Source organism: Lynx canadensis, chromosome B3 (genome assembly GCF_007474595.2).
Source record: "Lynx canadensis isolate LIC74 chromosome B3, mLynCan4.pri.v2, whole genome shotgun sequence".
NCBI lineage: Eukaryota > Metazoa > Chordata > Mammalia > Carnivora > Felidae > Lynx > Lynx canadensis.
This window is the reverse complement of record NC_044308.2, coordinates 79401232-79417494: the sequence shown is the minus strand read 5'-3', so window position 1 is coordinate 79417494 and position 16263 is coordinate 79401232. Positions and strand designations below refer to the sequence as shown.

Genomic DNA, 16263 nt, shown 5'->3' with positions numbered 1-16263 from the left:
AGACAATCTGGTTGAAAGTCTCTTCTGTAGGTCAAGGTTAAGAGATTCACAATATTCTGTAGGTCAAGGTTAAGAGATTCACAATATTTTTGCATTGCATTTTGGCATATAGAACATGTTATTACTTAATTATTCTCACTTTACCCCCAAGAATTGTACCATCGTGACTTAAGTGAAGGGAAGAAAATACTTCCTAGTTTTCTATTAGCATAAAACCAGGGAATGTGAAAACTGGGAGGAGCTAAGGAGAGAGGAATCATTATTTATCACCTGGAGTGAGACTACATGAATTCATAGTTCTGCTACTGACAGACTGTGATCAGGGGCAAATGATATAACTTCCCTATGATTCAGTTTACTAATTTGTAAAATGGGGATCATAACACTAGTGGCCGTGGAGTGTCAATGAATTAATGCATGTAAAGTGCTATGAAAAGAGTTTGGCCCATATAATGGTTGAAGAAGGTGTTTTATGTCATTGTCTTGTTTAAAGGTCTCGGAATTCCCATGGGCCAGATTTATTCCTCAAATGAGTTGACTGGCTGGCACAATGTTTCAGAATTTTTTCAGAGTTGCCAACACTTGGAAATAGAGTTACTTCATAAACAACTAGATTTTCTGCTTTGATTTTGAAAAACTAAGAGGTCAGCCAACACTGGGCTCACATACTCACGTGGATTACTAATCCATGAGTTTGGCCATCTCTTTTATTCTGAACCTGTCCTCTCTAATTTCTTATACTGGCCACCATTCTCCATCGCATCTCTCATACTGACAGTCTATCCATTGCTTTTAACAACGTACAAGTATTGGAATTTACTGTCCCTCTCTTTCCAGAGCAGAAGAGTTCTGACAGATTTTGTATTTGCATTGGATATGCCAAGCAGGGGTGAGGAACAGGCAGACACGTAGAGAGAGCAGTTGCAGTGAAAAGCATTCCTTAGCCAACTGTACTCTCTTAAAATTGAAACCCTGTAAAGCAGATATGTCAAAGTCACAACCCAGTTAATATTACATTTAAAAGGAGGCTTACATAATAGTTTGTATCTTGAATATCTCTATTGAAATGTCGCATCCATTATCTCCTTGCAGTTACTTCTTGAAAACATTAATTCTGTTCAGTTCAAGCAATGTTTATTGTTTAGCATGTACCAGGCACTTCTTCCATTAACAGAGGACAAATATGATTAAGTCACTGTCCTTCTCTTAGGAGCTTATTGTCCAATGATTGAGACAAGTCAGAAAAAGATGTCAACGTGTATGCCAAAGTGTTGTCTTCTGTTTCGACTCAAGGGGAGCTTAATGTCACCCCAAATCCATTCCCAATATGAGGCTGTGAAGTGAATTTTACTTAATAAATATAAATATTTTAAAACCACAGAGGTTTTCATTTGAGCCATGCATTTTGTAAAGTGACTTTTATCTTCCAAAATCTTATGTTTGATTTTTACATAAATGGCAACAAGCAAACCACAAGGAAAGGCAACTTCCCACCCTCTGTTTTCCAGCTTTACTAATGAAGGGGACTCATTTTGAACCGCAAAGTAGAATATACCTTGTTGGGAAATGGTTTCAGAGTCCTGTTAAATGTTAAAGACATGCTGGCAGTTGGAGTTTCCATAATGTAATCTAAGCAGTCATTTCCTGGGAAGGTTCCAAACTTGCTGAGTCATTAATTTAGCATACCAGGTTACAGAACAAATTCAGCCTCTAGAAAAGCAGGGTATTTTATCCATGTAAGTAGGTGTTCAACACATACAGTTTTTACTTTGGCTGTAATTTCAAATGAATACAGTTAGCATAAGAATACTATAGGCACTTCACAAAACAAAATAATTAATCTCTGTAACCTTTATGTAATCTCTAATACTGGCTTTAAAACTCAGCTTTCATCATTTTTCTGCTCTCCTGTTCTCTTCTGTCCATGATGTGATATATCACTGAAAACAGAAATGAAGTCTTTATACTTTGTATCAAGTATAATTTGCCAAGTCAAGTCATTTCCATACACACACACACCCCAATACCATACTTTGCAGTTATCTTGGGGCTCTCACAAAGGTTTCACACCTGTAACTTGATCTAAACTCCTCCAGTCTAGAAAAGAACAGTTCATAATATCAAGAGCTGATGTGGAAATGTAAGTTTTTAGAAGTACCCCCTCCTGCATGTGCTTGCCATAATTTAGGGAACTTGAGATCTGTTCTGTGAGTTCTGAGCCATGTTTTTCTCTGAACATAATAGTGAAGCAGAGCGAAACAAAATGTAGCTGTGCCCTTTCCAGAGCATTTCACCTTTTCTCCCTTTTCTCATAAAAAACGATCATTCAGCAGGTTGCTCGGGTTCACCAAATACACGCTGCCAAACTGGAACAGCAAGTAACAGTGGAAATTAATTTAAACACCATTTAGTTTACCTAGTAAAATCTTCACTAGTGTTGATAGGTAAGGAAGAATTTTCTCTTTACTAAAGTTAACTTTAAAGAAAGATCTTATTTAAAATTCTAAGGGACTGTGCACATTACAATTCTACAAATAAGTAAAAAGAATAAAATGAAGTAACTTAAGGAAAAAGTAAAACGATACTATTTCTCTTTATTTTACATGATAACGTGTCATATGCACAAAAGCCTGGTTGTTTAAGTCAACATTACCCTTTACTTTGACTCACCATGAAGTCAAATCATATTGAAGTTCTCGTAAAGACCAAGTTAGCTGGCTTTAGATCAATGAGAATTTGTTAAGCATCTGTTTTCTTTACCATTACCAATTTCTAAATCTTGCCTACTCTGTAACTTGATGCAACAAACAAAATACTGTAATTATGGCTTTCCGGTCTATATACCTTCAAATAAAACTTAACCTAATAATTAAAATGACATTTTTTGGCTTAAAATAGTAACTGAATATTAATTACTAATGAAAAATGTATTGCTGTTCTGAAAATCCTTAAGAGTGTTTGGTTTGTGTTCACATCATTAGAAATAGTTTCAAAGGGATTATTAACAAGATTACAGAAATGTTAGTTCTTAAACATTTCCATAAACTATGATAAATGTGTGTTACAGGGCATGGCTTTATTTCATAGGCTTTTTGTTTTATAATCTGTTATGTATCAATAAAGGCCTTGTTTTGCATTTTGGTTGAAGAGTGGATAAATATCTCATAAGCATTTACAAAATTATCAAATAGTGACCCCATCTTCCTTTTTTGTCTTGGCTGAGATTTGCGTCCTTGTAGGGAAAAGCACGCGTGCGTGTGTGTGTGTGTGTGTATGTGTGTGTGTGCACTCCAAAAACATAGAATATAATTGTACAAACGAAACTTCTGAAGGCCTTCCCATTCTCCCTTTCCCAGAGTGTTTGTTATCTAGTAAAATTAAACAACATAAGCTCCTGGGTCATGATGCTAACTGATTTTAATTTTAAAATGTCATGAATACCAGGAGGGCACTCTTTATTAATACTATTAAAACCTCAAATTCCTTTTAAATCTTAAGTGCTGTTAAAGTCTTAATTTCTGGGGCGCCTGGGTGGTGCAGTCGGTTAAGCGTCCGACTTCAGCCAGGTCACGATCTCGCGGTCCGTGAGTTCGAGCCCCACGTCAGGCTCTGGGCTGATGGCTCGGAGCCTGGAGCCTGTTTCCGATTCTGTGTCTCCCTCTCTCTCTGCCCCTCCCCCGTTCATGCTCTGTCTCTCTCTGTCCCAAAAATAAATAAAAACGTTGAAAAAAAATTAAAAAAAAAAATAAAGTCTTAATTTCTGACACTATAAATTCTAGAATTTGTGAGATGTTATTCAGTGCCAAGGACGCATGTGGCTGTGTGAATCTCACCATTGCCTAAATAATGTGTGTAATACAGTCTGTGGACCGTAGTGACAGCAAACTTTTCTTCTATAAACTCATGTAACATTTAAAAATTCCTTATTTAGTCCTACCTTGAAGGTAATAAAATAAATGACTTCTAGTTTAAGGCAGTGTTTAAGTGAATGTTACCATGTTGGATAACAAGAAAACATTCAATTTATCAGATTGCCTCTGGCTCTTCTAAGTGAATTTGCGTCACAATATAGTAAATAGTCCTTTGTGAAACTGACTCTAGGAACACAGCCTAGAATTAGGTACCTTAAGATTAAGGAAAATAGCTGAAGAGTGATTTGGTCAACTCTTCATAGGATTTCCCAAGTCTGAGAACATTTTAAGTCGGCTAAGAAAGTGTGATGTCAGGTCAGCTTTTATTCTGAGTGTTGAAACTTTCCAACTATGGAAAAATATCAATTTTCATTTTAGACTGTGCTTAAAACTGGCCTGGTGGCTACAGTTACTCAAGAAGGACACAAAAAACTGGGACCTAACCCTGTGGATTTAATTATTTTTCAATTCTATTGAAGATATTTATTCAGTATATTCATATTCATGATTCTGGTTTGGCAAACCTGTGGCCTATCTTTAAGCTCCCCAGACTTCTCTGTGTGGGTTGAAACTTTCCAGGGTAATTATCCTTTACAGTTATCTTTATGGGATTTATCTTTATGGGATTGTAATTACAAATGTAACTGTAGACATAATATCCCTATGACAAATTTCATCTCAGATTTCTTTTGATTATAGCTAGTGAACTGGCAAATCAAAATTTCTCCATTTGGTAATAAATGGTGTTACCTTTTGGTGCCAATAGTCATTGAAATGGTTAGAAAGTGTATGTAAATAAGATTTCTTTCTCATCTTGTCAGTAATCATTCCAAACCTGGCACTGACTGAGTAAGGTGATAATATAAGGGCTCTGGAGGCAAACAAATATAGGTTCATGTTTTGACTTTCACTAGCCTTTGACTCAAGAGGATATACTTCAACTTTATGAGCTTAGATGGCTGAACTTTTGATAATAAACCCTATCTTGTAAGGTTCCTCACACAATGATTACTAAAGGTAGGAGCTTAATAAATGATATGTATATTTATAATAAAACTATTAAAAAGTAATTCAATTCCTCCTTTATTCTGATGATTTCAAAGTACATTTATTCTGATGATTCCCAAGTACATTTCCATGATATCAAGAGCTATATGAAATTGTCCAAAAACAGAAGACACAGTTAATTTTAATTCATTTAATTGAAAAAAATCTATGTACTGGGCTAATTAAATAATTTTAAAATGGAGACAAGAGTGCACAGAGATATCCTTATAAAGAAACACCCATATTTGTGTGGCTTATATAGTCCACTAGTTTATTTGTTTTCCAGTTGTAAAAATGATAGCATAATTTTAACCCTTCACTTTTATATTGTTGAGGAATAACATAAAGCCATATTTATTTTTTCTTTGAGGAACCCAAAGGAGCTGTAACCACTTTTCAGGTGATGTACTATGTAGGGCAGACAGATGGGATTTACTTGTTATCTTCTACCTTGCTGAACTGCTTGCCTTTTTTAAACCATGGCATGTAATACTTTAGAAAATGCCCATCAAATAACATGTGTAGTGGGGTTAAAAAACAATTTTTTATTTGCTTTCAATCTTATACTTCTGTATTACAACTAATTACATTACTTTTTTAAAGCCAAAAATATTTTCAAACTCCTACAAATCAGGTTCAAATATTCTGATCTCTAGTTCTCTTCTTTTTAGACTTTTAAAAATAAGGTAGGTCAAATGAGAGAAATAAAGGAGGTATAAATTACATTAAATAACAAACACAGTTTTAATTTATTACTCTCATTTCCTTATGGATCAAACTGCTAAATAGTAAGGCAAAATGCAATTAAAAACATATATACTTTTAGGGGTGCCTAGGTGGCTCAGTTGGTTAAGTGTCTGACTCTTGTCTCAGCTCAGGTCTTGATCTCAGGGTTGTGAGTTTGAGCCCTGTATTGGGCTCCATGTTGGACTGTGTACCGGGCATGAAACCTACTTAAAAAAAAATATGTGTGTGTGTGTGTGTGTGTGTGTGTGTGTGTGTGTGTGTTTATATCAAGTCATCTCTTACATATTATTATCCTTTATTGTATTTCAAACATATAGCAAAAGTCACCATCAGAGTCATTTATTGGTCGAGAAAAGAGGTCAAATTCTCAGTCATATATTGGACGACCAATTCAGCTCGACAAGATTTTGATGTCTAAAGTGAAAGTGCCACACACATTCGTCATCCACTCCTACACCAGGCCCACAGTGTGCCAGTACTGCAAGAAGCTTCTCAAGGGACTTTTTAGGCAGGGCCTGCAATGCAAAGGTAAGGATGATCTTGCCACCAAATATTTGTCACCAGCCAAACTTTGATCCGGAAATTAATCCTCAGCCATTTGAAGGCACTGGGTTTTTTTTGTTTGTTTTGTTTTGTTTTTGCTTTTTACAACTTTTCTTTTTTATGAATTCTATGTTTTTGTTTTCTTTTAAAATCTTTATGATCAGACTGCAGATTCAACTGTCACAAACGTTGTGCATCCAAAGTACCAAACAACTGCCTCGGCGAAGTGACCATTAATGGAGGTAGGTAAAAGATCAGTCACGCTGTGCTTCTTTCCTGTTGAGGAGTGTGTCTGTGATGACTTAGCTGTATTTCTTCTTTTTTCTGTTCAGATACTTGTGACCCAGCCGAAAGTAAATTATGGGCTCAGGTTGTTCTGTTTTACTGTAGAAAAGCACTCATCATTGAGTTTTGATAAAAAAGAAAACAAAAACCAAAGAGCTTTGCTTGATTTTTATGCAGTGCACAGCTAGTACTGAAAACTTGGATGTCTACAGTTTCTTTCTCAGCTCTCTTTTTAATACTCTTGTCCTAGTTTGTTCAAAAATGTGGAACATGTTGGAATGCCTGCAAGTTATAGCTCTCAGTCTCTTTTTCTCTGTCCTTTTAATTCCAAGCATTGAGATGGAGATTAATTTTTCTTCACTGTCTGTCAAGGGAGGGAAGAATCGGAGACTGACCATCAGGAAATAATCATCCCTTCCTCCACTCAGTTAATTCCATTATGTGTGTTCTTATAAACTTGAATCTTTAATAACAATACAAAGAACTTTAATTCAGCTAATTGAAAATATATATTGTGTTTAATAGTTGGGACTATTGGGGAAATCCTAATGGCATAAATTAACTTTGAAGGACACCTTAAGAAAAATACCATATCCTAAAGGAACAGCTTACATTTTCTCCCCAGGTAGTCTTTCTAATGCAGCCTTAGCAAATATTTGACTTAGTACCCCAGGATAACTTTTTCTGTAGATAGTGGACTGCTTTATACCTTCAGTCTAGTATCAGTTTTATGATTCCTTTGGGGAAAAAATGGTGACAGAAGACCAGAGAAACAATTGAGCATTTTTGTTGATAAAACTCTGAAGAATAAATGGTTATATTTGCTCCAGAATTTTCTTCTCTAGAAGAAATATATATCTAGAAGAAGAAGAGGGGAAGTCTCTCGAAAGCATTCCTATGCTAGTTTCTGCCTTGGAGATTTATGAATTAGCTGCCAAAATGGAAAGCTTGGCAGTCTTCCTACTTTCTGTGGCATGTAGAATTCACTTTGTTCAGGCCCAGGAAATGTCAGTATGTGCTTGATAACTGGAACTAAGGGGAAACAGTGCAGTTTTTGATACTGTGGATTACTTTGAAATTGCATTTTCCCATACAGTCAGAAAAATCTAGTAAAATGTGAATTTTTCGAGCTTGGCAGGCTAAGAAAGGTCCCTGATCAGTCTATTTTCCAATTTTAAAATAAGTACTCTGCATTAGTAAGTACAGTTGACCCTTGAACTGACCCCCTGCATGCAGTCAAAAACGTGACTATAACTTTTGACTCCCCAAAAACTTAACTAATAACCTACTGTTGACCGGAAGCCTATTAATGATAGCATAGTTGATTAACACATATTTTGTATTTATATGTATTATATACTACATTCTTACAATAAAGTAAGCAAGAGAAAAATATGTTATTAAGAAAATCATAAGGAAGAAAAATACATTTATAGTACTATATTGATGAAAAAAATCTGTGTATAAGTAGACCCGCACAGTTCAAATCCATGTTGTTCAAGGGTCAGCTGTCATTATAATTTGTTGCATTACCATCAAATGCGTAATTACATGATTCATTATTACTTCAAATATCAAATATCTTAAGTATTTAAAAGCTGCTGCTTATATGGCCAATTTAATGTATTGAAATCCATGACTTCAAGTTACTAGAATAGCAAGAATCAATGACCCCCAGTCTTGGATGTGAAAGTTTCCCTCATCTTTGCATATATCTCTTTTTCCCACAAGGGCTGTGCTACTGAATAGATCAGTTTCCTCTTCCCTTGTTCCTGGTATCACTTTGCTTCCTAGAAGTTTGCTTCTATCCCACCCTTGGCTTCCTGCCAAGGCTCTCCATAACTTTTCATCTTTTTAGGCTTAGGGGCATGAAAAAGAAACATCTGCATGTAAAATTATATATTCATCCTCTGATAAGTTCAGATGCTTATGAAATAAAAAAAGGAAAGGGAAAGAGAAGATAAATTCTTGAAGTAAGTATTTTTTAGGGCTTCCAATTGATATGTTGTAGGATTGCCTAACTCCCGTAACCCCGACTGTAGGATTTCAGGTTTATCACCATGGGTGCAAAACAATTTTTCAGATTTGCTTAGCCCTGGTGCAGAGTCTGATGTGGTCATGGAAGAAGGGAGTGATGACAATGACAGTGAAAGGAACAGTGGGCTCATGGATGACATGGAAGAAGCAATGGTTCAAGACACCGAGGTGGTGATGGCAGAGTGTCAGAATGACAGCGGGGAAATGCAGGACCCAGACCCAGACCCAGAGGAGTCCAACAGAACTATCAGGTAAGGGCTGTACTCCCAGTTTCAGTCCAATAGGGGGATTTACTTTTTAGGACACTTTGATATTTTAATCTATCGAAAAAGAAATTTCAAGTGTTTGCTTGATTTGCTTATGAATGCTCTCTGAACTGTAGAGGAGAGCTGGTGGAGTGAGGAGGTCAGATTGCCTTGGAGCAGTGTAGTTTGCATCCTCTTCCTAGCATTGCTTCTTTCTATGATCCCTTTCCTTTTGCATGTGAGAGGTACTCATGTTTGCCATCCACAGGTTTACTACTAAATTACTGTTTATTCAGCGCTCATTGTGTGGGCCTACAAAAATCGGGGCCATCCTCAACAGACACCATCTGCCTTAAAGCTGACCCCTAATACAAATATCACGTATGTCTACATCTTACTGTGTTACTGTCTTACTTCAGAAGTATGTAACATTTTATATTTGGGATTTAATAATCTATATGCTTCTTGATTATTAGATAATCCCCATTTTTGATATCAGGGATCAGCACACTGTGGCCAATCAGGCTGCTGCCTGTTTTGAAATGAAGTTTTATTGGAACATAGGCATGACCATTCATATTGTCGATGGCAGCTTTTGTACTACAATGGCAGAGTTAAGTATTCTGCAGAACTTAAAAATGTTTATACCTGGTCATTCACAGAAAAAGTTTCTCAGCCTCTGATTTATATTATAAAATGTATTCAGAATTTTGTGTCCATTTTACAAATGCCATATTTATTGACAATCTGGAATTGCTCATGGGAGTACAGCAATAAAATAATTATATTTTTTCAATGAATGGCATAAGAAATATTTTTTAACTACTGGAAAATGTCAGCCTTATGACCCAACTGTCTTTGAAGGTGTACATTTATTTCTGTAGTATCAAAATGGGGAGAATATTCGGAAAGGTGCTTGCATTTATGCATAGGGGTAGAGAAGAAGACAGGAAGAGACAGACCAGACAGGCAAAGAAAGCAATGAAGGATCAGCATAATTCCATGAATGATAAATATTTAAAAGAGAGTTTAAACAGCAGATTCTACTTTTTATGAGATTATCCAGACTCAAATTCGTGTTAAATGATATTACGCACAATTAATATTTTGACTGTAATATGTAATAAGTAAGCAAATAAACTTTTATGTGTGGTTCTGAATACGGTGGCCTCAGTACAGTAAGACAGTAATCTAATGTTTACCCGAAAACTTAACACCATGCAGTTCAACCTAAAGACTAAGGTGATTATTATCCTGCCTCAGAATTTTTAAAGTATACATGTAAAGTGCCTATCACTCAGAGTAATCCAGATTCTGAACCATGATATTCTGACAGTACATTTCACCAAAAATGCGATATGAATGTTTTTTGACTTTCATTCTGCAATAGCTGAAATAAGGTTTTATGCAGGAAAAGATCTGTATCTAAAAGCATTTCTCTCCCAAAATATTTTGACTTTTCAAGTCCGTCAACAAGCAACAATATCCCGCTCATGAGAGTCGTGCAGTCTGTCAAACACACAAAGAGGAAAAGCAGCACAGTGATGAAAGAAGGCTGGCTGGTCCACTATACCAGCAAAGACACACTGGTAAGATCCACAGCCAGCAATGCACTCTCTACTTGCTAGCTTCGATTTGAAGAATTGCTAATGCCTTGTCGAGACCATGGGATGGGAGTTACCAGGAAGAAACCTCTGCTCAGACATGGCATAGGATCAGATAGAACACATTAACATTCTGTAGGTGTCAGATATAGTTGAGCAAGCAACTGAGCTAGAAAAAAATGTAGGCAGCAGTCTCAGGGAAACAAAATCATTGACCTCTATTACTTGAGATGGTCTCCAAACTACTTGAATGAATACCTGTCATTTTATAGCAGTAATGAAAATGACAATATGTGCTTTCTCAATGCTCCTCTGGGATTCAGAATTGGAAGAAAAAAAAAGCAATGCATTTTAGGGAGAGAAAAAAACTATGATAATTCGTATACTTTTCAAATCCTTAGTTAAGTGTTCACTTAACAACTAACCTATTCAGGAATACAGTGATCCTATACTGTATTAGATAAAGGACAACATATTTTAATTTTTTTAAATGTAGTGTGAGGTGTTCACTACTCCAGATTCTTCTAGTAGGTGGCAAATGAGATTGTGCATGTATGTAAGAGAGAAAAAAATTGATCTTCGTTTTTGTTGAACTAAGTGACATTTGGTGATAAGCGTCTTTCTCACTTACTGGTAGTGAGATAGGTGGTTATTCCTCACCTCCCATCTATAGGATCTCCATTATTTCTTTTAACAAATAGACAACCATAACCTAAGTACACTATCTGTAATATCAGTATTTTCTTCTGGAGAGAGATTTACATGACTTATTGTGGGATCCAACTGAATATCATCTTTTAGTTCTTCCTAGACATGGTATACAGTATTTAAAATATATCTAGTATATTTGACTGGTCTAAGGTTAGTTGTGGATGAGACCAAGAACACTGCTAGGGCTTTTTGGTCTAAAAAGATGAATACACAGATACACATGCACACACATACATACCCTAAAATCGTAGAACATATACCTAGACTCAACAAGAACCTAATCACCAAATCATAGAAGTTTAGATCTGTTGTGATGTTTAGACAAGGTAGAGTTTGATGCATTTCCCTGATTTAGTTAAATTGGTATCATGGAATCAGACTTGACATCCTCCAAAATATTCTTTAGTTATTCTGTAATATTCAGAATTCTTCCATTTCTAATGGAAGCCAAAATATTTGACTGGATCAGCTTGGCATTCCTTATGTTCTGAAATAATGAGTATACGTAAATATTACATCTCATTATCTCTTATTATAGCTCTTATATTTAACCCTTTTAATTTCATTACAAACTACAAATCCACCTCTAGCTCTATAAGTAGTCAAATACATTTTAAAATAGAATTATTTACTATGCATGTACGAAGTGTCAGACACTGCACTGGGTGCTAATATATTACCTCCTTTATTATTCCTAACCTTCTGATGTAGATGCAGAAATGTATCACACATTTGCTGAATAGTCATCTTCTATAATCTAAAATTAAGTGTGAATCTTCCTGGTCCATAGCCCATGAATTTTCCACCACCAGATCTTATCTCCCCATTGGGAAAATGTTTATGTTTTTATCAATCTTGGGTATTATTTTTTAATCTGTAAGTATTTTAAAAATTTTTTAACGATCCTGAATCTTACCTCTGTTTCAGCGGAAACGACACTATTGGAGACTGGATAGCAAATGTATTACCCTCTTTCAAAATGACACAGGAAGCAGGTACTATAAGGTAAGGGTGGCTCTTTCCCTGATTGGAGTCTTCTGCCCACTCTTGTCTTCTCATGAGAATGTTAGGGTATCAGGAATACGAAATACATCTAGCAGACATGACTATTTTGTGCTTGCTCCAACAGAAATTTTTTTTTCTGACATTTGCAGATTTGGGGAGAATCAGATTGTGACCCCAAGTTAGTCCTCTGTGAGTTTCAAACTTCCCTGTGGAGTGCTTCTGGCCCTATTGGATGGTGGTGGGGAAAAGGAATCTTAACTGAATATGTTAGATATGTATATTTTAACTAGAAAATTCAAGGCCTGGCAGATAAGTGACAAGAAAATTCTTGAAATCCATTCTATCCAGCATTTTTTGCTTTTTTTTTTTTTCATAAATAGCCTCACAGCACATTGCCAGGAGGGTTAAGAAACATCATGTGATGTCTTCATGCTTTGCTGATATTCATAAAGAGCACTTTCCTCTAGAGAAACATTTGGCAGCAGTTTTCATTTTGTCTCCCCACATGAAATAATACAGATGTCACACATGTATCACCCAGTAGAAGGTGCCTCTGAAAGAAGTTCTTAGTGAAAACAGTATATACTTGCTCCTTCAAACTTAATGCGGACTCAGCCATAGTTGACGGGCCTCTCTGTGTCTACTGTCCACAGCTCTCACACAAAAAGGAAACCTCATTACATTTTAAATTAAAAATTTATTTTAAAAGTCATTATTCCTTAGTCATTCCATACCTCTGGGAAGACAATGTGGTGATTAATTTTTTAATGTCAAAATTGTTTGAAAAGCAACTACTTAAAAAATTTTTTTTAATGTTTATTTATTTTTGAGAGAGAGAGAGACAGAATATGAGCAGGGGAGGGGCAGAGAGAGAGGGAGACACAGAATCTGAAGCAGGCTTCAGGCTCTGAGCTGTCAGCACAGAGCCCGACGCGGGGCTCGAACTCACAAACCGCGAGATCATGACCTGAGCTGAAGTCAGACGCTCAACTGACTGAGGCCACCCAGGCGCCCGTAAAAGCAACTACTTTTTTTTTGTTAATTTTTTTTTTAACATTTATTTATTTTTGAGACAGAGAGAGACAGAGCATGAACAGGGGAGGGGCAGAGAGAGAGGGAGACACAGAATCTGAAACAGGCTCCAGGCTCTGAGCTGTCAGCACAGAGCCCGATGCGGGGCTCGAACCCACGGACCAGGAGATCATGACCTGAGCCGAAGTCGGCCGCTTAACCGACCAAGCCACCCAGGCGCCCCAAGCAACTACTTTTAAAATCAATCTCTGAGGCCTTCCTCACTAAAACTGTTCATTTGGCAATATTATGATATTAACATCTATTGAATTAAATTATATGATTCATTTTAGTGCCTTAAAGGATAGTCAAAGCTTAAAAACAGCCACGCATATCCAAATGCATTTCAAAAGTGTTGTGATTCTACCTCATAGGTATAAAAGTCAATCTTTTATATTCTTAGATCTTGATGCAGGTTCAAAACCATTATTTGTATTCATACATTTTCTTGCCACATGCACACAGTAGAAAGGTCACTTGAATTTTTCTGGTGAGAGGAGATGATAAACTTTCCCCTAGTACAGGTGTTTTTGAATTTTGCTTACTAGTATTCTGTGTTTGTCACATATGCCTAGCATGAATTTTATTTGAAAGTTTACATACTTTTGATAAACTGTAGTTACTACACTCTTTCTTCCACAGGAAATCCCCTTATCAGAAATTTTATCTCTGGAACCAGCAAAACCTTCAGCTTTAATTCCTAATGGGGCCAATCCTCATTGCTTTGAGATCACTACAGCAAATGTAGTGTATTACGTGGGAGAAAATGTGGTCAATCCTTCCAGCCCACCACCAAATAGCAGTGTCCTCACCAGTGGCGTTGGCGTCGATGTGGCCAGGATGTGGGAGTTGGCCATCCAGCATGCTCTCATGCCTGTCATACCCAAGGGCTCGACTGTAGGTTCAGGAACCAACTCGCACAGTGAGTCTGCTCTAGTTTTGTGTCTGTAGAACAGATAAAGAAAGCCTCTTTGGGGATGACTTAGTTTATTGGTGAACATAGGGTCTCTATATGGAAGCTGCTAAGATACTTCATTAAATGATCCTATTTTATTTTTTTTAATTTTATATGAAAATTTGAACAAATTCACGTTAACCCTGTATATTTATTAGGCAATAGCAGAAACCTAGAGCTGTTGGTCGTAAAAGAAGGAGTAATCTAGTCAACTTGAGTTTGATCTGGAATCCCAGTCTTGCTATTTGCATATCTGAGTTAACATGTTTCCTCAAAACTGTCCTACTCTGTGTAGGATACTGGGTGTTCAGAGTACTTGGAAGCTCTAGAAAATTGTATCCCAGGAAGAAATCCCTGTTCATTAGTAGAATGAGGCAGATTTTACCAAAATGCAATCATGATCAAGGGTTGAGGATGAATTTTAAAAAGATATTTTAGAGGAATATCTATGTAAAAATATGTAATTTTAAATTTTATAATGGCTATTAATAGCAAATCCTAATGGGAAAAAAAAAAACCTGTTTTTCATATCACAGTATGTTATCTTCTGATCTTTCACAGCTTTTCAATTGATGTCTAACCCAGTGTACATAGAAATAGATTATATATGTTTATTTTATGGCTAAGGATTTTACAGGAGGTCTCTATTATGATCCCCAAAACAACCCGAACAGGTGGACATTAATGATTTGCCTGTTTTACAAGGTGAGGCAATCAGGCCCTAGAGAGATTAAGTTGTCTCAGCTTTACCAGAGCTGTGAAGAGGCAGCCAACATTTAACCCAAGGCTTCATGACTCCAGACTCTAAACTGACAAAATATTCTTTTTTTTCAAAACCAAGTACAGAGTAAATATGTAATTGTAAAGGAAAGAAATATTGTAATGAACTTTTCCTAGAAACATTTAATTGCTGTGATTTAAAAACAACCCTTCAGCTTGATTAGTAAACATGTATCTACCTATTTTGCTATTACTTCACTTACTTCCTTTGTGTATTTTTTAACATGTATTTCCAGGAGAGATTTCTGTGAGTATTTCAGTATCAAATTGCCAGATTCAAGAAAATGTGGTGAGTATATACCTACTAATATAAAGCTTGGTAATGTGATTCTTTATTGGAAAATAAGGATCTTAAAATGCATTTTTATTTATCTAACATTTTAATTTTACAGTATTTTCTAGAAAATAAAATTGGGTCTATTTGGATATTTTTCTTCCATAAGATTTTAGAAACATTGCATTATGTGGATTTTTTAAGTGATCTTCTTCCTAAATACCTATTATTCATCTCAGATGAATAATTATGATGTAGTGACTGATTTTTCCCACATTTGCCCTTCTTGGTATTAGAATTTTAATGGTTGATATAACACAATACCAAACAAAATAAATTCTTTGAGTTGCATGAGTGGCTTAAATATGCCCTTATTCTCATTCCTTGATTGCCACCTAGGAGCGCTGTCATAGGACGAGGCATTGGAAATGCTTTTAGAGTCACTTGTATGTAGCAAGGAGACCTCAGAAAACTCCGTAATTCAGAACGTATAGTCCATATTCTAACACCCTCATCAGCTGCTCCACATAACTCCATCCTTTCAACTCAGTTTTTGAAAATTATAGACATATTATGAGATAATTTATTATGCTTCATTATTATGCTTTGTCATTTATACATGTCATGTCAGGCAGCCAAAATGTAATCAAGCCTTTCCCACCCTGTCCTATGACTCAAGACCTTTTGCTGTATTTTGCCTGTTATACTTATGACCAAAAGCATGATGTTTATAGCCTAACTTACATTGATGTGAGTTTAGGTTTTAAAGAATAAACTCTGTGAAACTCTATTCAATACTAGTGATAACTTTGCAAACTTTGTTCCGGTGGCATGAAGTAAACTGGAAATCAAAGTTGAATTAAAGAGAATTAGGAAAACTTCATAGTATTCTTATGCTGTCAGTCTTGAAGTACACTTCTAGACACTTGCAGGTTCCTGTTGTTCTTGCTCAGCCAGAGAATATTTGGGGAAATAAAGGTTAATCTATAAACCTCTTGGAAAATTCTAGATACCTGTCTAGTGATTCCACTTTGTTCAGCCACTGTTG

At 36.0% G+C, this 16263-nt stretch overlaps 1 protein-coding gene across 1 annotated transcript in view; it reads left to right on the top strand.

Moving 5' to 3' along the window:
* The window catches only part of PRKD1 (protein kinase D1), a 327269-nt gene that overhangs the window by 265696 nt on the left and 45310 nt on the right, over nucleotides 1–16263 (top strand). The window contains exons 5-11 of the mRNA XM_030318866.1: nucleotides 6023–6233; nucleotides 6413–6490; nucleotides 8617–8821; nucleotides 10281–10404; nucleotides 12058–12135; nucleotides 13849–14128; nucleotides 15178–15230. Coding sequence (XP_030174726.1) covers nucleotides 6023–6233; nucleotides 6413–6490; nucleotides 8617–8821; nucleotides 10281–10404; nucleotides 12058–12135; nucleotides 13849–14128; nucleotides 15178–15230 — 1029 coding nt within the window. The remainder of the gene's footprint in view (nucleotides 1–6022; nucleotides 6234–6412; nucleotides 6491–8616; nucleotides 8822–10280; nucleotides 10405–12057; nucleotides 12136–13848; nucleotides 14129–15177; nucleotides 15231–16263) is intronic.